Source organism: Carcharhinus amblyrhynchos, chromosome 6 (assembly GCF_965287045.1).
Source record: "Carcharhinus amblyrhynchos chromosome 6, sCarAmb.v2.hapA, whole genome shotgun sequence".
Lineage (NCBI taxonomy): Eukaryota > Metazoa > Chordata > Chondrichthyes > Carcharhiniformes > Carcharhinidae > Carcharhinus > Carcharhinus amblyrhynchos.
In genome coordinates, this window is record NC_137329.1 from 99,211,335 (window position 1) to 99,236,446 (window position 25,112).

General features: G+C 41.5%; 1 protein-coding gene across 5 annotated transcripts in view; it reads right to left on the reverse strand.

Annotated features, from left to right (window-relative positions):
• The window catches only part of LOC145344156 (dedicator of cytokinesis protein 4-like), a 410,020-nt gene that overhangs the window by 153,575 nt on the left and 231,333 nt on the right, over positions 1-25,112 (reverse strand). For all 5 annotated transcript variants that reach the window (XM_080191055.1, XM_080191054.1, XM_080191053.1 and 2 more), the window contains exons 22-25: positions 22,753-22,923; positions 19,634-19,826; positions 7,015-7,142; positions 3,143-3,277 (exon numbers count right to left, since the gene is read on the reverse strand). In XM_080191055.1, the coding sequence (XP_080047181.1) occupies positions 3,143-3,277; positions 7,015-7,142; positions 19,634-19,826; positions 22,753-22,923 (627 nt within the window). The remainder of the gene's footprint in view (positions 1-3,142; positions 3,278-7,014; positions 7,143-19,633; positions 19,827-22,752; positions 22,924-25,112) is intronic.

The following is a 25,112-nucleotide window of genomic DNA, read 5'->3' on the forward strand; positions in this document are numbered from 1 at the left end:
GAGAGTGGGGGTCAATGGGTGCTATTCGGATTGGCGGTTGGTGACTAGTGGGGTGCCCCGGGGTCGGTGCTGGGGCCTCAGCTATTTACCATTTATATAGATGATCTGGAGGAGGGAACTGAGTGTATGGTGTTGAAATTTGCTGATGACACCAAGATTGGTGGAACGGCAAATTGTGCGGAGGGAGTGGAGAGTCTACAGAAGGATCTAGATAGGCTGGGTGAATGGGCCAGGAACTGGCAAATGGAATTTAATGTTGGCAAGTGCAAGGTGGTCCACTTTGGTAGGAATAATGGTAGGAAGGTTTATTACTTACGTGGCGAAAAACTGCAGCAGGCGACGGTGCAGAGGGACCTCGGGGTCCTTATGCATGAGTCGCAAAAACCCAGCCTGCAGGTGCAGCAGGTGGTCAGGAAGGCAAATGGGATGCTGGCCTTCATAGCGAGGGGGATTGAATATAAAAGTAGGGAGGTCTTGCTGCGGCTGTATAGGGCATTGGTGAGGCCGCAGCTGGAGTACTGAGTGCAGTTTTGGTCGCCGTACTTACACAAGGATAATTTGGCCTTGGAGGGAGTGCAAAGGAGGTTTACTCGGCTGATGCCAGAGTTGAGGGGGTTGAACTATGAGGAGAGGCTGAATAAACTAGGCTTGTACTTGTTAGAGTTTAGAAGAATGAGGGGAGATCTCATTGAGACATATAAGATGATGAATGGGATGGATAGGATAGAGGTGGGGAAACTCTTCCCGCTCAGAAAGGACAGTAGGACTAGGGGGCACAGCCTCAAGATAAAGGGGGGGCGGTTTAGAACGGAGTTGAGGAAGAACTTCTTCACACAAAGGGTGGTGAATCTCTGGAATTCTCTGCCCGTTGAAGTGGTGGAGGCTGCCTCGCTAAATATTTTTAAGACGCGGGTTGATGGGTTTTTGATAAGAGAGGGGATTAAGGGTTATGGGGAGAGGGCGGGAATGTGGAACTGAGCCACGACAGATCAGCCATGATCTTATTGAATGGCGGGGCAGGCTCGAAGGGCTAGATGGCCTACTCCTGCTCCTATTTCTTATTATGTTCTTATGTTCTCAGGTGGTTATTCTAATCAGGTCTTGGGTGAGAAGATGGGGAGCACTTCCCTCAAGGGCCCCCTTTACAATTTCAATGCCACCACTTTCCCCAGGGCATCCCCTCCCCCCAACCCCCTCTCCACCCCATCCCAATGTCTTCCCTCAGTGGATATTCCCTCCGATCACCCATCCCCACCCACAAAAAAAATTACTTTATATACAGTAGTGGTACAGCCATCTTGCTAAAGTATTAACTATGCAGAAGGTGACTAAAATGCAAATGTTTTCAATTTAATATTGAACATGAAAATGATACAAGCATGTCCTTGTATACATGTGATTTGTCAGACCATGAGCAAAATTATAGCGAGAAAAATATTTCATACAAACATGTGAAATAGGAATAGAAGTAGGCCACGTATGGTGCCTGCTCCACCATTGAATAATATCATGGCTGACTTGTTTATGTTGAGTTCCACATCCCTCATTCCTCCAATAACCTGGAATTCTCTGCTTTGAAAACATTTGGTGAGCCCATTTCCACCGTCTTCTTGGACAGTGTTTTAACTGTGCACAATTTTAGAACTTTGCCCGTAGTCCTAGACTCACCCACATGAGGAAACATCCTCTCAATGTACACCTTGTCAATACTGTTCAGGATCTTATTTACTTCAAAGATTCCCTACAGTATAGGAAGAGGCCATTTGGCCCATCAAGTCTGTACTGACCACAATCCCCTCTAGGCACTATTCCTGTAGCCCATACATTTACCCTGCTAATCTCCCTGACACTAGGGTCAATTTAGCATGGCCAATCAACCTAGCACACATTCCTTTGCACCGTGGGAGGAAACGATAGCATCCAGGGGAAATCCACGCAGACACGGGGAGAATGTGCAAAGTCCACACAGACAATGACCAAGGCCAGAATTGAACCTGGGTCCTGGGCGCTATGAGGCAGCAGTGCTAACCATTGTGCCACCATGCCGCCCCCTCCACCCCCCACAAAACATTATTTTATATACAGTAGTGGTACAAACATCTTACTATTAACTAAGTATTAATTTTGTGGAAAGAAAAATGTTACAGTAAATGCTTTCAATTTAATATTGAATATGACAATGATACAAGCACGTCCTTGTATACTTATGATATACATGTCATATTGTACACACATGACTTATCAGACCACAAGCAAAATTATAGTTGTACAATATTTCATACAAACGTGCAAAATCAAGACACCCCTCTGTCTTCTAAACTCTAGTGGAAACAAGCCCAGCCTTTCAAACCTATCCTCATAAGAAATGTCTGGGACAAGTGTGTAAACTAGGCAATTGTACAAATGGACAGGCTTTAGGTATTATCATTGTTATAATACCTAATAGGGGTGATCTTATAGAGGTCTATAAAATAATGAGGGGCACAGATCAGCTGGATAGTCAATATCTTTTTTCAAGGGTAGGGGAGTCTAAAACTAGAGGGCATAGGTTTAAGGTGAGGGGGGAGAGATACAAAAGTGTCCAGAGGGGCAATTCTTTCACACAGAGGATGGTGAGTGTCTGGAACAAGCAGCCAGAGGTAGTAGTAGAGGCGGGTACAATTTTGTCTTTTAAAAAGCATTTAGATATTTACAAGGCTAAGATGTGTATAGAGGGATATGGGCCAAATGCAGGCAATTGGGATTAGCTTATGGGTTTAAAAAAAAGGGTTGCATGGACAATTTGGGCCAAAGGGCCTGTTTCCATGCTGTAAAGCTCCGTGACTCTGTAAATACCTAGAGAAGTGTTTTTAAAACATCACAAGTTGTGTGCATGTAATAAGCCTTCAAAGGCTGAAATCCCTTCACCAAAATCCCTTTATTTACAAACTCTAACAGCAGTACACAGAGTGCTAGCAGTCTATCTCCAGAGGTGTCAGAGGAACTGACACTCCCCGGTTAAGTACAAGACAAAGACTCCCTGATTGGTCCATCAATTGGATCTTAATCAAGGAGTTCATACTCCAGTAGACCAACCCCAATAGCCTGATTGAAGTCATTACAATGCATCAGCAGAGAAATTTATGTACAGCAGCATACTTACAGTCACGTCTTGAAACTGCAGACGAATTGTGGGTCCAGAGGGCTGGGGCCTGTTGCTGATTTCCAAGATGGTTCTCAGCAGCACACCTAACAAACTGTCCACAAGCATGTCCACCTCTTCTGAAACAGTTGCTTCCTGAATGGCAATAAAATAAATTACAATATTTGTCAAATAAATTCAGAGTATTCACAGCACAGATATAGGCAGGCCATTTGGAAGGGGCGAGTCTTTAAAATAAATAAGGTTTTGCCAACTTTACATTTCAAAATGTTGGCTGATGCAAGCTGGCCTTGCCTCTGTAATAAGCTATTAAATTCAATGCTTGCTGAATGATGAAGAGCTCCAGTGGACCTGGCTGCAAAATCCCAACTGCATTGTGTTGTCTTAAAAACAGTTTTTACGATATTGTTGCACAAGATGTGCTTTATTTAATGTGTTTCCCTTCAATAAATGCTTCACTTGTTTTTGAAAGCAGGATTACACACAAATCATTTTTGCAAGGAGGAAATAATACGTTGAATTAAAGGCCCTATTCTATTTCATTAGTATCCAGTGATTGCCCACATTTGTCTGAAGCTAATAAGAGGAGTATGTATGGGCAGCAATAGCATGATTAGCAATCAGCAGTCATTGTTATCATCGTCTAATATTCTCTCCAGTATAATATTCATTGTTGATAGCAAAAACTCTCACACTAACAGTGACAAATGGTATTCCCACATCCTTGTATTTCTTCAATGCAGAGTCAGTTAGCTCAGTTGGCTGGACAGCTGGTTTGTGGTACAGAGCAATGCCAACGGTGTGGGTTCAATTCCCATACTGACTGAAGTTATTCATGATGGCCCCACCTTCTCAACCTTGCTCCTCGCCTGAGGTGTGGTGGTCCTCAGGTTAAATCGCCTCCAGTCAGCCTACGATCATTTGGGGCTTTATCTTTTATTTCTCAGATACTTGTACAGTAATAGACTAGAAATTGATGTAGAGGGATGCACACAATTGATTTAAAGTGGTCTGGTTTTGTTCTCCAATGATCAGTAATCGTAAATATGGTTTCAAGTGGCGGCTTATTTGTGAACTGGAACCTTCCATTTCAAAAATATCTTTTAATGTTCCAGACAAATTTCTATCCTTGTTAGACAAGAGGTTCAAATCTTACATGAGAAATCCCCACACTGTATTACCAATCATAAACATCACTGAATTGTTCCAGGGTGCTCGTGGTTTACTATATCCTCTCATTTAATAAATTTGACTTGACAGGCCAATTGTAACAGTCTTTTCTTTCTTTTTATTTAAACATCGAGGCCCCAAGGATCCACAGGAAGGGTATCTTGAGCATTTAGTATTTAGCTGTATCTGTTTAGGATTTTGATTGTTGGCCCTGGGGCATGGAGGTGGTTAGAAACATATCTATCTTTGCTACACCAAGGGGTCTATCTGGGCAAACTCCATGTGGTCCTGGGGCCACAACTAGGGAAAAAAGAATGTTGGTGATCACACAGTTTCCTCCTTTAGAAAAAAATCATGGCCAAATTTTTGGAGGTCAGGGTCTTGACTCCAACTTAGAATTGCAAGCGTGCTTGATATCTTCTAGTAGGCTGGATGGTTTCACAGAATCCTTAAGTACAGAAAGAGACCATTCAGCCCATCGAGTCTGTACCGACGACATCCCACCCAGGCCCTATCCCCATAACGCCACATACTTATCTTACTAATTCCCCTGACACTAAGGTCAATTTCACATGGACAATCAGCCTAACCCACACATCTTTGGACTATGGGGGGGAAATCAGAGCAACTGGAGAAAACTCTCACAAACATGGGGAGAAAGTGAAAACTCCAAAGACAGTGAACCGAAACTGAACCCAGGTCCCTGACATTGTGAGGCGGCAGTGCTACCTACTGTGCCACTGTGCCCCATTTGTCTAAAATGCTAAGTTGAAGGAAGCCTCAACTTCTGAATTTCAAGTCTGCCTATAACCTTAAACAAAAAGAGGAGTTGGCAGAGGCTACAATTTCAAAAGATTATCCCCGAAACTTGCCTAGATATTCTGACGTGTTAAAGTCCTGTCTTAATTTGGAGCCGTTCAATGAATTGTAATGGTTTCTCTCAAAGCAACTACGGATTTTTAGGCCACAGTATTTTCCCACAATCTTGCCCAAAAATTCCACACAAAAATAATTTTTTGATCAGGTTCAGGTATGGACAAGATAATTATGTAGGACAGTAAATTTATTGAATTATTCATCTGTTATATACCGTAAACAAGGCTCCCAGAGACCCAAACAGCAATAAGCTGAAGACAATAAATCTTATCTTCAACATCATTTCAACCACAAGATATTACAATGTCGCCACTAACATACTTAGGAGTGTTAGGAACTATTCTGAATCTTATTAATATGATTTTACTATTGTTTCAGTTATTGTAGTTATGCATTATTTTACCAGCAGATGGGGAGGGGGATACAGGGATAAATAGTGGATACACAATGAAAGATATGTGAAAGGAAACAGTCATGGTGGGAAAAGGTTTGCAGATGACAACGAATGAAGGAAAAGGAGAGTAGAGTCACCATTGAAAAGGGTTATTTGTAAAGTTAATTCATGGGTCAATTTGTTACAAACACAAGCTATTTAATCAGATCTCAATTTATTTTTGAAAGAATTTGTGTCAACCCAGATGACACAGATCAATCAAAGAGTTCGATTGCAAATCAGAAATAGCAACGGATTATTTACATAAATTGAGTGGGAGTTTTTTACATTTATAATTTGAAGGCAATAATGGCATTAAGGTTGGTCAGGGAGCTGGAGATAACAGATATGAAGATAAACATGAGGGGGAAATATTGATGAACTCACATGGGCAAGTGAATACGGTTAATTAATTACAATTGCACTTAATAGTCTTGGGAGAATTTGGTGCAGATTCATTGGTTGGTAACTGGTTAAGTCAATAGAGAGGATAAAGAAATCATTGATTACAATTTAACTAATTGTCGCAGAGGGATATTAATCTGTGTCCACTGAACTGGGTTTAGACAAAGCTAATATGATTGCTTCAAAAGCCAATTGATCCCAGAATTCTAGACAGATTCTTGGCTAAGGTATTTGTTAATTTATCTAAAATTATTGACAAAGTAAGATGAAAAAGGATTATCCAATGGGCAAGTAAAGCAATGACGGAGTATCATGTGTACATGGCAAATTAAAGTAGATACGCGTATGACCCAACATGCACTGATGTATGATAGTGAATTGGAGAGGAACCAAGCCAACTTCAGAGTCAATACAGCATGTGTTTTGGCAACAGGCTGAGATGAAGTGAACTAATTATCTCAAAGTCACATGTGCAAGAGATTTCTGGGACAGGGTAAAGCAAGTATCAGGCCAAAAAAATGTCTCATTCAAGGAAATTGGATAGGTGCTTAAGGGGATGAAATTGGCAGAACTAAAGAGATAGAGCAAGGGATGGGACTAACTGGATTACACTGCAGACAGCCTGCATGGACTCAAGGGGCCGAATGGCTTCCTATGATGCCATAAGATTGGTTCAGACAGAGACAGTGGCTGGGCAAAGCCACATAATCAATAGGTTGACAAAGGTTTGTGGCGGGAGTCAATGATGGTGACTTTAGTTTTCCCAATGTTTACCTGGACGAAACTGCAACAGGTTACATCTGCCTGCATGTGCCGAAGAGAAAAAGGCCTCAAATACCGAAAACAGTGGTGAAGACTGGCAACAATTGGAAAAATGAAAGCACTGTAACTTAGTTAAATAAAAACTGATAAATGCCTTTTCAAAGTGAGAGTTGTTTCTTTTAAAACGCAAATCCGTAAACTGACTCAGTCTCTCTCAAATACTCACAGTGCTGTCTTTCTTGATCAGACAAAACATTGTGCTCAGGATGAGTGCACACATGATTAGATCCTTCTGTTCTTGCAGATGCATGTGGAGATGGTGTAGAACCACAGGAAGGAGAATGCAGCGGGAATCTGGAATACAGATGGGCAGTGAAGAAGGGTAACAATCAAAATAGCGGTCGTGACACTGCACTGTGAAAGAAAATTTTAACTCTGTCCCCTATAACAACATTTTTTTCTCAGCCAAACATTTGCTGCTGTGCTGGTGCAAAATTTGGCTTCATCTCTTGAAAATCCAATTTATTTTTTCTCTTCTTTGACCTACGTTATTGATAAGATTTCTTCCCAAGTTGCTCAAAAGAAAATCCTCATAAGTGGAACTGCTAAATTTCTCACGCAGGACAGGTTCATTTTCTGACCATCACTTGATCCACTCACTTATATTACAGTCCCAAGAAATCAGTTAAGTTTTCCAGAGCCTAGATGTGCATATTTAAGGAGCGCAGGATTCAATGTCAACATTTACATGTTTGAGGGACAACAGCCCACTCACTATACACAAGGGGAAGAGTAATGCATACCTGGCATAAGACTTAAGGATTTTAACAATTTCCCTCCAATTCCTACCATTTGTCTGACAAAACTGATGCTCCAGTTCAGCCCAGAGGGAGCGCTGCCCTGTCAGAGATGCTACGTTTCACATTAGAAATTTAGCTAATGTTCCATCTGTCATCCTAGTGTATGTAAAAGATTCCATGGTATTATTTTGTAGAAGGGGTGGGGCAGGGAGTTTGCCCATGTCCAGGCCAAAATTTATCCTTCAAACAACATCACCAGAAACAGATTACTTGGCCACCTTGTCATGAATGTTTGCACAAACTCACTGCGTATGCAACTGATGTAATCTTACTAACAGCAGCATTAACATTTCAAAACACTTCATTGACTGTGAAGCTCTTTGGATGGCTTAAGATGGTGAAAGATTGTTCTTGTATAATTGGCACTGGACTGCCAAAGGAGCAAACAATTCTCTCACTAGACCTCCAGGAAACAAGCGTCTCCCCCTTCTGCTCCCTGACGAATAATAATTATTTAATATGTTATTCATTGAATGCAAATTATCATATTTTTCAATTTATCTCAAAGTCCAATCATAGAATCATAGAACCCTGCAGTACAGAAAGAGGCCATTTGGCCCATCGGGTCCGCACCAACCACAATCCCACCCAGGCCCTACTCCCAAATCAGTACATATTTTACCCACTAATCCCTCTAACCTACGCATATCAGGACACTAAGGGGCAATTTTAGCATGGCCAATCAACCTAACCAGCACATCCTAGGACTGTGGGAGGAAGCTGGAGTACCCGGAGGAAACCCACGCAGACACGAGGAGAATGTGCAAACTCCACACAGACAGTAACCCAAGCCGGGAATCGAACCCAGGTCCCTGGAGCTGTGAAGCAGCAGTGCTAACCACTGTCTACCGTGCCGCCCAAATATCTCCGTAGCACCACCAGAAAAATAGAATTCAGTCAAGAAATGTACACAGAGGAAGTTAATTTACCCTTCGTGAACTCTCTCGCAAAACAACGTGAATTGTTTAGTTGTCAGCATATCGGCCTAAATTTTGCTAGTTCAGGCACCACTGATTTTTCAAATTTAGTTTAGCTTAGCATTTATAGAAGTTATAATTTCAGCTGAGGCAAATACCCGAATCTTCTCCAGCAATTATTACGATAGCAGCCACATTAGCTACAACAACTCCACATTTATTGGACACTGGGAAGCAGAACATTTTTACTTTATATAACATACAAGCTTTATATAAATGGGATCCCATTTTGAATGGTCATAGAGGAAAGCCAATATCTTCTCCTCAAAAAAAAGTTTAATAGAATTGCAAGGAGGCAGTAACGTGAAGTTGAAGCTTTGCTTGTTTGATTGAGTTCATAGAACAGAATCCCTAGAAGGAGGCCATTCAGCCCATCAAGTCTGCACTGACAACAATCCCACCTAGGTCCTATCTTTATAACCCTATGTAATCCTCCTGACACTAAGGGGCAATGCCACCCAGATCTGTTTCCCGTAACCCCAAGTATTTACCCCTCTAATCACCCTAACCTACCCATCTTGCGACACTAAGGGGCAATTCAGCATGGCCAATCCACCTAACCGGCACACCTTTGGAGTGTTCATCACTCGAAAATTTCAAGTACACCCAATGACTGCCGCAGATCACATAACACACTGGTGGAATGATATGTTCACGTGGTGCCATTTGAAATGTCACTACGCAGACTTATGTCAATTTCCCAGGTTAGACTGGTCTGTGGACCACTGCCTGCACTGCCACACAGACTTTCTCATTGACATTACTGAAGAAATCCAAATAGGTTGTGCAGGTAGTGGTGGTTAGTGCTGTCTTCTCCCTGTAAACCAACATATTCTGTATTTAAGAAGCGCTACACAAACGATCTCCCCCGTAATCCCCCATTCCCTGTCTGTATTAAAGAAAAAAATGGCAGGCTGAGCTAGTTTTTAACTGAAACATATTTTCAAATCTATCAGATGACATATACTTCAACTAGCACCAACTCAAATGAGGCTACAGCGTTCTGTTGCTTATGGATCACTTTTGTCAACTACACACATCTCTAACCCTATTGAATTTCACTTTTCATCACAGTCACTCAATGTTTTTGAGTTGTTACGTGGTAATGAAATAATCCTATAGGAAGAAAGTTTTTTCATTCTAAATGTCACTAAAGTGTCAAAGTCCAAGTCCATTCATAAATATAAGTCAACATAATGTCAAAACTTCCATGCTAAGTCACATGCAGCTTCTCTGTAAAATACTTTTATATACCTGGCAATTCTGTAGTATTGCTTTGCTCACCAATAGTTTGGGATACAGGATGGGAAGCAGGGAATGTGTCATGGGACCAGGTAATGAAGAACTTCTACCCAGGGTAGAAATGTCAATTCCTAGAGGACATATACTTAAGGTAAAAAAAGGACAAGTTTAACGGAGATGTAAGGGGCAAGTTTTTTTTTTATACAGTAAGTGTCTGGAATGCACTGCCACAGGAATTTTTTTTTGCAGGTGATTTGATTTGATTAATTGTCACATGTATTGATGTACAGTGGAAAGTATTGTTCTTGCAGGTATACAGACAAAGCGCATTGTTCAGACAGGACATAGGGGAGAAGGAAAGAAGAGAGTGCAGAATGTAGTATTACAGTCATAGCTAGGGTATAGAGAAAGATCAACTTAATAGAAGGTAGGTCCATTCAAAATCTGAGGGCAGCAGGAAAGAAGTTGTTTTTGAGTCGGTTGGTACATGTTCTCAGACTCATGTATCTTTTTCCCAATGGAAGAAGGTGGAAGAGAGAATGTCTGGCGTGTGTAGGATTATTGATTATGCTGGCTGTTTTTACCAGTTAGTGGGAAATGTCGATGGAGTCAATGGAAGGGAGGCTGGTTTACGTGATGGATTGGGCTATGTTTACAATGTTTTGTAGTTTTATGCAATAGAAACAGATACATTAGCAATGTTTAAGAGTTATTTTGACAGATACATAAATATGATGTGGAGATGCTGGCACTGGACTGGGGTAAACACAGTAAGAAGTCTCACAACACCAGGTTAAAGTCCAACAAGTTTTATTTGGTAGCAAACGCCACTAGCTTTCGGGGCTTTGCCCCAAAAGCTAGTGGCTTTGCCCCAAAAGCTAGTGGCGTTTGTTACCAGATAAGCCTGTTGGATTTTCAGGGCAAAGCTCCAAAAGCTAGTGGTGTTTGCTACCAAATAAATCTGTTGGGCTTTAACCTGGTGTTGTGAGACTTCTTACTGAGATATATGAATAGACAGGGAATAGAGGGATATCAACTGCGTAAAGGCAAAAGATCTTTAATTTAGAAAGGCATCATATATTGGCATAGGCTTGGTGGGCAGAAGGGCCTGTTCCTGTGCTGTACTTTCCTTTCTTCTTTATAATGCGGAAGTTAAAATGCAGAGAAACCTGATTTAAAAGAGGGATGGATGAAATACTGACATAAAAACAGAAAATGCTGGATAAGTTCAGCAGGTCTGGTATCATCTGTGGAGAGAGAAACGGAGTTAATGGGTGGGACTTTCCAGCCGTGCGCACCTCAAGATTGGAAATTCCCACTCGAGGTGAACAGACCTTTAAATCATCTGCAGAATTTTCTGTCCCTCCGTTCTGATTCCTGTGGCAGGCAAGGTCAGAGAATTTCTCTCAATGTTTCACACCCATATGACTCGAGTCATACAGTCTGTAATGTTAACTCTGTTTTTCTCACCACAGATGTTGCCAGACCTGCTGAGATTTTCCAGCATTTTTCATTTTTCTTTCAGATTTCCAGCATATGCAGTGTACCACTTTTATCCAGATGGAATACTGTCAGTTTCCTGTGATTTGACATTTGGAAATGGTAAACTCTGGTGCATCCTTGCGGCTCTAGGTGAAAATGCACACTAGGTTGAGGCTGGAGTGGAAATTAGCAAGATGTTTTGAACAGAGCGTTTTTGCTGTTTAATTACTGTACCTTGCAAACTATGAGCTTACACTGTTTTTCCTGTGCAAGTTACAGCAGATGTAATTGGAAAGCTAATTCATGGTCCGTTGCTTTGTCAATCATGAAATCCTGATGTATTATGCCTCACTTCCTCCCACACAAAATCGGTTGGTCATCTTTAGATCCACAGGAAAATACAAGGCCAGGAAAGACAATTTCAATGTATCTCATTGGTCACAGAATTTTAAAAAAGGATACATGGTTCAATGCCCATTTCACTCAATTGATATTCTTGTGAAATAGCTGTCTAACGTAACATCAGTAAATTTGTCATCCTCCAAGGCAGTCGCTACCAAACACATTCACTTTGATCTACACTAGTTAATTTGTTCATTGAACCATTTACCTAAATTCTAAGTTTCATCAAAGGGCCATCTCTCAATCACAGCTCTTCCATAACCTCAGCCAACAATCTCTTGTTCCTTAATATTCTCTTCCTCCAACTCCAGCCCCATGCCTATCTCCTATCCAGGTCCCTCTTAGGCAATCATGCTCATAGATGTTTAGGTTCCAGAAACTGAAACTTAGAACTTTACATTTTCTTTCCTTTATCTCTCCCCCACCTACTTTGAGAACAATGATTGGATCAAACTTTTAGCCGTTTCTCATCTCCCTTACTGGCTGAACATGTTCCTTAACAATCTTGGATACCTCAAACAGAACCTTTATCTTCCATAATTCCACTTTGGCCCTTACTCTGTGTTATGATGTTTTCCCTGCAATATGGCAAACAATAAAACATACACTACTCCAGAAGGGAACAGAATGCTGCTCCGGCAGGATTTTTTAACTTGATTTGGTTTATTATTGTTGCATGTATTAGTGTATAGTGAAAAGTATTGTTTTTTGCATGCTATACAGACAAAGCATACTGTACATAGAGAAGGAAAGAAGAGAGTGCAGCATGTCATGTTACAGTCACAACAAAGGCACAGACAAAGATCAAGTTAATGCGAGATAAGTCCATTCAAAAGTCTGACGGCAACAGGGAAAAGGCTGTTCTTGAGTCAGTTGATATATGCCTTCAGACTTTAGTATCTTTTTCCCTTTGGAAGAAGGTGGAAGAGAGTGTGTCTGGGGTGCTTGGGGTCCTTAATTATGCTGGCTGCTTTTCTGAGGCAGTGGGAACTGTGGCTGTGTCAATGGATGAGAGGCTGGTTTGCGTGATAGACTGGGCTTTATTCACAACCCTTTGTAGTTTCTTGCGGTCTTGGGCAGAGCAGGAGCCATACCAAGCTGTGGTACAACTGGAAAGAATGCTTTCTATGGCGCATCTGTAAAGTCTAGATAATCTGGATAAGGACCATGTCTTGCGATTAATGTTCTTTCCTCATGCTTTACAACCCAAGATCCTGTCTGCACTTGCATGGATGACTTAAAAATCTATCCACAGATAGACTACGGACTGTGGATCTTTCTCCCGCAATATATCCCGAAAATTAACACCACTTACTGAGCCTATAGTTACTAGCTTTATTCTGCTTAAGTATCTTGTTGAAATTGAATATTATTTTCCATTTCTTAACTCAAAGTCTCAATTTAGCCAAATCTCTCTACAATTGTTCAACTGAAGTGTATCTTGCAAAATCCCTTACACCACCCCATCCCCCATCACTTTGTAAGACCATAAAATCATAAGACATATGAGCAGAAATAGGCCAATCATGGCTGATATTTTTCTCACCCCCTTTCTCCTACCTCTTCCCCATAACCCCTGATCCCCTCATTAATCAAGAACCTACCTATCTCTGTCTGAAAGACATTCAATGACCTCCACATGCCTTCTGTGGCCAAGTGTTCCACAGATACATCACTCTCTAGCTGAAGAAATTCCTCCTCATCTCTGTTTTAAAGGATTGTCCCTTTAGCCTGAGGTTGTGCCCTATGATTCTAGTTTTTCCCACTAGTAGAAACATCATCGCCACGTGCACTTTATCCAGGCCTCGCAGTATCCTGTAAGTTTCAATAAAATCTCCCATTATCTTTCTAAACTCCAGTGAATATAAACCCAGAGTCCTCATACGACAAGCTCTTCTTCCAGGAATCATTCTTGTGAACCTCTTCTGGGCCCTCTCCAAAGCCAGAACATCCTTCCTTAGATCTGAGGCCCAAAACAGCTCACAATACTCCAAATGGGGTCTGACCAGAGCATTGTACAGCCTCAGAAGTATACCCCTGCTCTTGTATTCTAACCCTCTCGACATGAATACTAACATTGCATTTGCCTTCTTAACTGCCGACTGAACCTGCATGTTAATCTCAAGAGAATCTTGAGCAATGACTCCCAAGTCCCTTTGTGTTTCTGATTCCCTACGCATTTCTCCATTTAGGAAATATTCTATACCTCCATTCCTCCTTCCTAAGTGCATAACCTTACACTTTTCCACATTGTATTCCATCTGCCACTTTTGTTCATTTTCCTAACCTGTCCAAGTCTTTCTGCAGCCCCCACCCCCCGCTTTCTCAATACTACCTGTATCATCTGCAAACTTAGCAACACTGCCTTCAGTTCCTTCCTCCAAATCGTTAATGTACATTGTGAAAAGTTGTTGTCCCAGCACTGACCCGAGGCACACCACTAGTCACCAGCTGCCATTCTGAAAAAGACCCCTTTATCCTCACTCTCTGCCTTCTGCCAGTCAGCCAATCCTTCACCCATGCTAAGATCTTACCCATAACACATGGGCACTTAACTTATTTAACACTGGCACCTTGTCAAAGACCTTTTGGAATCTAAATAAATCATGTCCACCGGTTCTCCTTTATCTAACTTCCTTGTTACCTCCTCAAAGAACTCAGATTTGTCACTTATGATTTCCCCTTGACAAAGCCATGCTGTCTCAGTCCTATTTTATCATGCACTTCCAAATACTCTGCGATCTCATCTTTAATGATGGCCTCTAAAATCTTGCCAATGACTAAGTCAGGCTAGCCCGGCCTATAATCTCCTTTCTGCTGCCTCCTTTCTTCTTAAACATTAGCTACTTTCCAGTCCTCTGGGACCCTCCCTGCCTCCAATGATTGCTGAAAGATCACCACCAATTTCCTCAGTTATCTCTTTTAGAACCCTGGGATGTATTCTATCCAGTCTATCCTATCCACGTTCAGACCTTTCAGTTTCCCCAGAACCTCCTCCTTAGTGATGAACACAACACTCACCTGTGCCCACCCCCCCGCCCCCGCGGATTCTCCTGGAGCTCTGGCATCCCATTGGTGTCTTCCACTGTGAAGACTGATGCAAAGTAACTATTCAAGTTCCTTTGCCATTTCTTTGGTTCCTATTATTACCTCTACAGCCTCATTTACCAATGGTCCAATGTCGATTTTTGTCTCTCTCTTATCTTTTAGATATTGAAAAAAACTTTTCCTATCTTCTTTTATATTACTAGCCAATTTACACTCATACTTCATCTTCTCCCCCCTTATTGTATTTTTAGTCGAACTCTGCTCAACTTTAAAGGCTTTCCAACTCATTGGCATCCTATTAATACTCGCCACTTTGTATGCTTTTTCTTTTGCTTTTGTATTATTAGGAAATTCAGAACATTCAGTTTCTAATGCAGAACCTGGTAGCTAGTATTTCAGCACGACGACCCTGCTTAATCACTTCCTGATACAGCTCCATACGTAAGCACTCCTTCTCCTTTGACACAGTTGGTTGCCAATTCACTTCATTAACTGGCCATCGAACCTATGTTTGTGCGTTCTTTCTTTCAAAATGATGGACCAATCTCCTGATGGCAGCCTCCTGTCAAAAAAACTAGCTGAAGCCCAAATAAACAATATCTTTAGAGCTCTCTTGATACATAAGCTCCAAGGCTCTTTGAAGAATTCTAACCAGTTTGCCAAGCATTATTCTCAGTTTATATAGCCATGGTGAGTTGCCATACTTTCCCAGCTGTTTCACACTGCCCTTGTTGGAGAGCATTATTTCAGGCACAACAGGTGTTAGGCTTAGCAGTTTACTTTTTTCCTGATTTTTGATGGTACATGGCATATTAGCTTCTCCTCTATCCCTGAGTAGAACTATCAGTTCCAATGCTTTTCCGAAGATCCTCACCAGAACTCGATTAACTCAGTCAATCGTCTCCTTCTGTATTCATGTAGGTTCCTCACTAAGCCCCAGGATCTGATCGTCTTTCGAATGCCTTCCATATTTCTATCAGAAGAATAGCCGGTGTATCTACATTTTGGGGATTGTAGTACTGATCGTTTATGGTGTCGTCTTCAGTACATCCTGAAGTGTTGTCATCTACTTGCTTGAATCGAAAGAGGGATTGATATGCAGAGGGAAAAATTGTTGGAGAGATCTTAAACACCAATGACCATAAGAGAAAGTTGAATAAATTATAATCAAGAACAAAATTAAGTGATTATGTTAGAAGTCTCATCTTGAGTGCTACATCCTCAGGTTATTCACAACATGGCAGCCAAAAGGATTTTTCTTAAATTAGTGTTTTAATTAGTTCCCTTTTGCCTCCTTGCTGGGTGTTTTATTAGCAGCTGTTTGGTAATTTCGGATTTTTTAACTGGTAGTCTTCATAGCCGATTACCACCTGCTTGTTGCTAGGCTTATCTTTTCAACTGTGGAGAGCTGTTTCAGTTGTGCTTTATGTAATGTGAATGGAAACAAGTTACTTTGAACCATTTTCCCCCTAGCTCAATGCCAAATGGGAAACAAAGGAGGGCATGGATTTGGTTCCTTGAATCAATCATTCATTCACTGATTTGTTCTTTGACTCTTCAGGTCTGGAATGGAATAACATTCTTTTATTTCTGATCCAAATGACATTTCCCATTCCAAATACAAAATGAATCAAGGTATCAACATAACATTCTGGCAGACATGCCCAGTCTACTGATCATCAAAAACAATGCATTAAATAAACAAATACAGATATACCATTCCAACCTCCACAGCATTCTGGTTATAGTAAACAATGAACAACTTGTAGCTCAAAAAAAAACTTTGATTTGTCCAGTTCCCTACATCCTAAAGACATCTCAGAGCACTTCACAACTATGGCAGCATTACATAACATCAACAACATGTAGGAACTTCAACACCACCTTCCAAATTCTCATTCCTTCTTACATAGAAGAACAAGCCATGGGAACACCACCATTACCTATTTCCCTCTGTGATCACCTCCATGACTTGCATGGAGAATCACTGATTGACCTCCCTGTTGAATACAAGCTCCCTGGGGATTGATAATTAACTAACTAAGTGAAGCTTGTATACCAAACCCTATAATAAAGCAGGCCTGAGGGGTCCATTATTCTAGTTGGGGCCTGTTGCGTTCACCACAGCTTTGTGGTTTTTGCTTTATTTTGTGCAATAAAGCACTGTTCCTTTACAGCTGTCTCCTGGAGTTTTTATACCCTCCAAGTCACTCACCAGTTTGACTGTGGAATATATCACTGTTTCTTTATCATGGCTAGATTAAGACCCTGAAACAATCTCTCTAACAGTATGTTGGGGGTACTTAAAAGACCACAGACTGCAGCAGTTCAAGAAAGCAGCTCACAATCACCTGCTCAAGGGGTATCAGCGTTGGGTAATAAATGCTAGCCTTGCTATTGATGAACTCATTTCATGAACAAATAAAAAAATACAATTACTTTTCAAGTGTATTATGTGGGCAACCACAGCAATCTCTACACAGTGACTTATTAAGTATGGGAGACAATCTGCAACGCGCAGGCTGTTTTTTTTTCGTTTGTGGCATAGGGCCTGTTACATCTGTTGAGCCAGGTTGACAGACCTACAGTTAAACATTTCAGTTGAAAAATGGCATCTTGGACATTGCAGCATTCCCCAAGTTCTGCACTGAAGTATTAACTTAGATAACATACTCCAAGTCCTGGAGTTCCTGACAAGTAAAAAAAAAATGAAACAACCAAGCAGACAGTCCTTGCATTGGGATGCTGTCTGAAACCCAGCTGCGTCGCCCCAAATCAAAATAAATTTTCCTCCATCTGTTACGCAGTTTATGAGAGAAGCCAACACAGGCTGAATAGCCTCCCTGTGTGCTGTATTACACTTCAGTAAAAAGTTTCACAACAACAGGTTAAAGTCCAATACTTTTATTTGGAATCACGAGCTTTTGGAGAACTGCTCCTTCATCAGGTGAGTGGCGAGGTAGGTTTACAGGCAAAGACATATTTGCAAGATAATTACAGATTGAAATGCGAGTCTTTACAGGAGTCTTTACCTATTGTTCATCTGTCTGCTTCTCCGCACATGTAACCTTTGTCTCTTCCAAAAGAAAGAAATTAAAAACTATGCCTGCTTCCATAATTTCAGCCAGTAAACCGAACTGACTTGCTTCTTAACCACCACTCAGTGCTGACTGCTCTGTCAATTGTAAAACATCTAATGCAAGTGTGAAATCAAGCAAAATCTAATAGCATTTCAGAGTGAACAAATGTTCTTCAGTGTCTGCTCTCGAGACCAGCACAGTTCACTGCCTTTCCTTTTAAAAATCTATTTGAAAAAAGAAATAAGCTAACTCCAATCCTGTCAAGTGCTTGACCGAGAAGACCAAAAACATGAGAGTTAGTCAACCGTGTGCATGCTGTGCATAGAAGACACTGTCAAAATATTCTTGGGCAGGAAGAAATGGCCAAAGTTTTTGGCAGTAGCTCAAAAACACCAATATAAGAGTTAAGGAGGGAGTTGAAGTGGCAGTCTATTAGCAAGAACTAGATTTACTTAGATCCTTTGGCTTCAGCTGCCTCTCTGATCCATGAGTTTGCCTTGCAACGAAGTATGGCATATGGCTGGCACCTGTGTGCCATGTGGATCAGCATTATTATTGTCACCACAAGGATAAAGCAGTTATGGAAAGTCTCAATATTTGCGCTCTTGTGCAGCATGAGGCACAGTGGTTAGCACTGCTGCCTCACAACACCAGGGACCAGAGTTCAATTTTGAGCTTGGGGGTAGCTGTCTGTGTAGAGTTTGCACATTCTTCCCTTGTCTGCATGGGTTTCCTCTGGGTGCTCTAATCTTCTCCCAAAGTTCAAAGATGTGCAGGTTAGGTTGATTGGCCATGCTAAATTATTCCTTAGTGTTAGGAGTATTAGCAGCATAACTACGTGGGGTTAAAGGGATAGGGCCAAGATGGGATTGTTGCCATGCAGGCTTGATGGACTGAATGGCCTCCTTTTGCACTGTAGGGATTCTATGATTCTGTGAATAGTAGCTGGAAAGTAGCAGATTTCATAATTATGTGTTTACTACATGGTGGCAAAGCATTATTATGTTTAATTGTTACATTTACAAATACTAAATGATATATAAAACAAGGTAGAAAATTACTTTTAATGTTGGAACGTCTGAAAAATAAATAAACTTTGCTGTTACAACTTAGGTCCTTCAAAAAGCTTTTACGTTCCTTCCTATTTTCCATACACAAGTTATCTTCCTGAAAAGAAAATACATAAATAGTTCCATCGGCTAGAATCCTATCTAGAATCATAGACTTCTGACAGTGCAGGAGGACGACATTCGGCCCATTGAGTCTGCACCGACTCTCTGACAGGGCATCTTATTCGGCCTAACTCCCATTCTAATCCCACGACCCGCTCAGTATGAGGGACAGCTCGGTGGCACACTGGTTAGCACAGCTGCCTCACAGACCAGGGACCTGGGTTTGATTCCTGACTTGGGTCTGTGGTGAGCTTGCACGTTCTCTGTGACTGCGTGGGTTTCCTCCGGGTGCTCTGATTTCCTCCCACCGTCCAAAGCTGTGTAGGTTAGGTGAAGAAAATCAGGCACCAGGAGGAAACCCACGCAGAAACTGAAGGATGTGCAAACTCCATGTTGTGATAGTGCCATAAAATCTTCCGAGGATCATAACCTTTAACATTAATCAGAGATCTTTTGATCCGATAAAAATCTGCAGCAACCAACTCTGGCATTGCATACATTTATCAACGGATACAGGCAGTGCAAGTAACATTGGAGAAAAGTAGGATTAACGCAATAGCATAACCAATCATCTCCTCTTACCAGGATTAGCAAACAGTTGGCTCTCCACTGTTTTAGCAATGCACTGGAGTTTGACAGCTTCCAATGAATATTCCACATGCAGGACATCTGGCATGCTGCGCAAGGTGTCTCTTACCAGGTTTGCCACTTCTCGCACATCTATCAGTTTCAGCAGCTCTGAGTACACAGCTGGAAAAGAGCTCAGGAACACAGCCTGGTGAGGACAAAGAAAACGTAATCAACAACTGGAACTGAAAGTTGATACTAATGGTCAATTGGAGTGACGGGAAGAGCAGGAGAAGCAACATTTGCTCGTACACTGTCTCCTCACTTCCCATTGTCCGTAGCTACCAAATACTCCTTCTAGGTAAAACAGTAATCAACTTGGGATTCATTAGGTAGCGCAGCACAATTGTTACTGTATCAGCAACCATTTTTCATTTTGCTCGATTTTCTTCTTTGTTCGTATACCGCATTCACATTTCGTGACATAGGGGGTGGTTACAAAATGGCATCCATGCGCTTTGAAGCACGTGTTTAGCACCCCTCCCAGGACTGGCGTGAACTTTCAACTCTCCAAAGCAGTGACGGACTGTAGGAAGATGGCTGTGCGGACCGCGCCTGAGAGACCAATGCAGATTACCTCATTATCCGCACCATCGTGAAAATTTTTGGGAGCGGGGGTTGGGGAAGGTGGGGGAAGAGAATTCCATCTATTCTGGAGAGACTGAGTGTAGATCAGGTGATTGCTTTGCTGACCCCTTGACCCCTTCCATGCAACCTGCAAGAATGACCTAGAGCTTCTGGATGCCACTTGAATTTCCATCTCACTTTGGTGTCCTCTACCTCCGACACTGCTTCAAGGATGCTCAACAGAGGTTGGCGAAACAGCACTTAGTCTTTTGTCTCTTTACAGCCTTCCAGACTCAACATCAAGTGCAGCTATTTCTGATCATCATTACTGCCCCCGTGTATTGAAGCACAGGGTCTTGAGAATGTTTATGCTGTTATCACTTACGGCTCCTCCAAACTCATCTCTTGTTTTTCACTTGCCCTTGCTGCTCCTTTAATCCAGCAGCATCATCCCTTTCATCATTTATTTCCTCTTGCCTGCCACCGTATCGTAAACCTTCCCCTTTTGCTCTTTGCCTCCATTCTCAGCCTGCCCTGATGAGCATTTCCAGAACGTTCTGTTTCTATTTCAGATCTCCAGCGCCAGCTGTATTTTGGTGAGACAACCTGCATCACAGAATGCTGATAATTTGTAATGGCAGTGTCAACTGATTCATTGCGATCAGCATTCCCTCAAAAATTGAGGATTCATGCACTAGAACAAAGCATAACAGGATGAATTTCCCCAGCCCAGTGATGGCAGGAAAATAGTGAGGAGCTGCGTTGGAAAGACTCCAGCACATGTTCCCACACTGTCAAAATTTCCTTCATGAGTAGGCAGGAACTCAAATTGACTGCCCGCACCACTTGTCCAATAAGGTGAGTGGTGGAGCCATAGGCTCTGTGCTCCAAAGAGGGGGCCACCAACAGAAAAGACCACACTTGTATCCCAAAGGGTGCAACTGCAGAAATTTCCCCTCCACCTCAAGGGGCTTAAAGGCATTGCCTTAAATAATTTTAACTTCAAACATAAGCATCCAATGGACGCCTCCATGTAGAGGCACCCACTGTCTTAGGTGGGGCTGCCAAGGCTTCAGGAATGTCAGCTTACCTACCTCCTCATTCACCATCCCTGAGAGGATGGTGAATGAGGAGGCTGCCAGCAGATGCACCAGTCTGCAGGGGCTCAGGGTCTCACATGTGGGATTGACAGGGGAAGCAATGGCCTCACTAAACCATGAATCCAGAAATTCAGCTAATGTTCTGGGGGCACTGGATTCTTATCCCACCATGGCAAATAATGGAATTTGAATTCAATAAAAAGTATCTGGAATTAAGACTCTATTGATGACCATGAGATCATTGCTGATTGTCGGGAAAACTCATCTGGTTCACTTTAGGGAAGAAAATCTTCCATCCTTACCTGATCTGACCTACGTGCAATGTGGTTGACTCTCAACTGCCCTCGGGCAACAAGGGATGGGCAATAAATGCTGGCCAGCCAGCAACACCCACGTCCCATGAATGCTTAAACAAAGAAATTCAGCACAACTATTCCTTAAACCCGTGGTATTTCTCAAATGTGAGCAACATTAGTTTCAAAATTTACCAACCTTTTCAAATGGTTGATAAATAATGGGAAAAAAGTGTCAATGCGCAAGATGCCACAGTCTAATTAATATACATTTTTATATTGGAATAATATCAAAGTATAAATATTAGAAGTTTCTTCTTTGACTTCTCGCAAATGAAGGCGGCATTCAAGCCTTCACCTGAAGGTGCCTCAAACATTTATATCAAGATTGAATATATCCTCTAGATTTAAAAGGATGCACATCTTGAATTTAGCACCAGAATAACAGATAGGAAGTGATACTGATCTTTTACGATAATGTAAAACAAGAGTTTGTGAATCGACAGCTGTTTTTCACTTTGTTCGATATTCCTCTCCCCTGACTTCAGTGCAAAAGAAATGAGCGACAAGTTTGCCCATTATATCTTCTTGGCATTTCTAGGGCGCTGCGCAATGCTAAGCACTGCTGCCTCACAGCACCAGGGAACCAGATTCAATTCTGGCCTCGGATCACTGTCTGTGTGGAGTTTGTACATTCTCCCCATGTCTGCGTGGGTTTCCTCTGAGTGCTCCAGTTTCCTCACACATTCCAAAAATGTGCGGGTTAGGTGGCTTGGCCATGCTAAATTGGCCCTTTGGTGTCAGGGAGATGTTAAGGGCATTAGTAGGGTAAATATGTGGGGTCACGGGGATGGACCCTGGGTGGAATTGTTATCAGTGCAGACTCGATGGGCCGAATGGCCTCCTTTTGCACCATATTCTATGACTCTAATGACAATTCCCAGCTTGGGTCACTGTGTTTAGTCTGCATGTTCTCCCCGAGTCTGAGAGTTTCTTCTGGCTGCTCCGGTTTCCTCCCATAGTCCGAAAGTCTGGTTAGACGTATTGGTCATGCTAAATTCTCCCGTAGTGTACCCAAACCAGCATTGTATTAATAAAAGTTGTAGATATTCACCTGAGTCTGTGTAATGATGGAAGATCCCTGGCTATCAATGGAGAGGAAGTATCGCACTGACTGGAATAGTTCATAAATGCTACTTCGAAATTCTTCTTCATTCTGCCCACCAGTTGCAAGAGTGTAGAGGCTCCGGGAATGAATTATATATTTAAATATATATTCCTGTGCCTGGAATTGGAATTGGACAATTATTAAATGCATGTTTGTGAAATGGCTGGAGTTACTTGATCTATTGAGTTTGAAAACTATGAAGTAAACAACAAAAAGCACATGGTTCACTCCACAGCAAAAATAGGCTTATGTTATTTTAGTATTACTTTAAAATTTTTCAGTTATTTTATAGAACTCCCTTATTGTGTAGACCGAACATCTTTTTCAAAGTATTCATCATAACGAGTCAATTAGCGCAGTTGGCTAGTCAATTGATTCGTGATGCAGAGTGACACCAACAGCACAAGTTCAATTCCTGTACAGGCTGAGGTTATTCGTAAACATAGAACATAGAACACTACAGCACAAACAGGCCCTTCGGCCCACGAGTTGCGCCGATCACATCAACACCTACCAACCTACAGACCTATCTATAACCCTCAATCTCATTAAACCCCATAAAGGCCCTGTCTTCTCAACCTAGCCTGAGGTGTGGGGATCCTCAGGTTAAAATCACCTCAAAAGGAGAGAGCAGCCTATGGTGACTTTACTTTCTAATCTTGACAGTACTCCATTATTCATATCTTGAATGGTTACATCCAATAAACCAGTGGATAGCCAGTTGTGGTATACCAGCCCTTCAAAAGTGAAAACAGGATTCCTAGAATTAGTGTGTTCTTCAAATTGTCCAGTGGATCTGTTTAAGCTGGACTTGTTATGGATTTAGTCATGATACACAGAAGCTAATCCCAACGCATTGGTAGTGAGCCATGGCTATAACCAACTCAAAATAAATTAGCCCTTAAAGCTTCCCATTCTAGCTTGATACCTGTATCATTAGGTTACTGAAACTCTCAACACAAGGAAATTAAGCTGAATAATTCAATATCAATTTTGGAACATTACTACCAAAGGTTTCTACCCTATTATTTAACCCTCTGCCAGAATTCACTGAAGGAATTGGGCTTGAAATTACTATTGGAAATGCAGGAATAAGAACATCTTTCCCAAATAAATAAAACATTAAAAATATACTTTGAAGACGGCTGCCAATATGACCCTTGCAACATAATTGTGGTCAATACAATCACTAAATTTTTGTTAGCCCAATATAAGTTAGTGATGGTAAGTTACAAATAATATATTAAATTTGTTCTGGATATCGGAAACTCCTTATTTAGTAGTATGCACCAAGTGGTTTCTGAATAGGGATTTCACATTACAAAGCTTCCTGTCACAGATACAGCTCAATATTTTCTCAACTATCAGCACTCCAGATCCCCAGACTGAATAGCTTCCCTCTGAAATCAGTTCACTTTGTCCAATGTCTCCACGATCATAATAACAGAATATTCTTTAATACTAAGTAATGTTCATTCATTGCAGGATGAAATGTCACATTTCAGATCAAATTCAATATTTTATTTACATTGCAATTGCAAGATGAACAAGTTGGGCAATTAGCATTATTCGAAGTTCATAGAGAAGCACTTATGATACTTCAATACTTAAACTGTTAAAAAGTATTATTTTCATCTTGGAGCCATTAAAAACCACAACAGCTCAGTATTCTCTGGTTGTATTAGGAGGATAACCTCGCTTTGATTTCTTGCCTTCCTTCCCATGTCACAAAACCAGTGCTGACAAATCATGAATTAATTGGACATCAAATCAAGTTTTCAACATGTTTGAAGAGTTTACATTTGAGGTTGAATAGAGATTGAAGGAGATTGTCATCGACTTCAGGAAGAGTAAAGGAGAACATACCCCTGTCTACATCAACAGGGACATAGTAGAAATAGTCGAGAGCTTCAGGTTTTTAGGTGTCCAAATCATCAATAAACTGTCCTGATCCCCCCATGCTGACACTATAGTTAAGAAAGCCCACCAATACCTCTACTTTCTCGGAAGACTAAGGAAATTTGGCATGTCAACTACGACTCTCACCAACCCTTACAGATGCACCATAGAAAGCATTCTTTCTAGTTGTATCACAGCTTGGCATGGCTCCTCTCTATCCAAGGCTGCAAGAAACTACAAAGGATTGTGAATGTAGCCCAATCCATCACACAAACCAACCTCTCATCCACTGACTCTGTCTACACTTCCCGTGTCCTCAGCAAAGCAGCCAGCATAATTAAGGACCGAACATATCCCAGACATTCTCTCTTCCACCTTCTTCCATCGAGAAAAACGTTTAAAAGTCT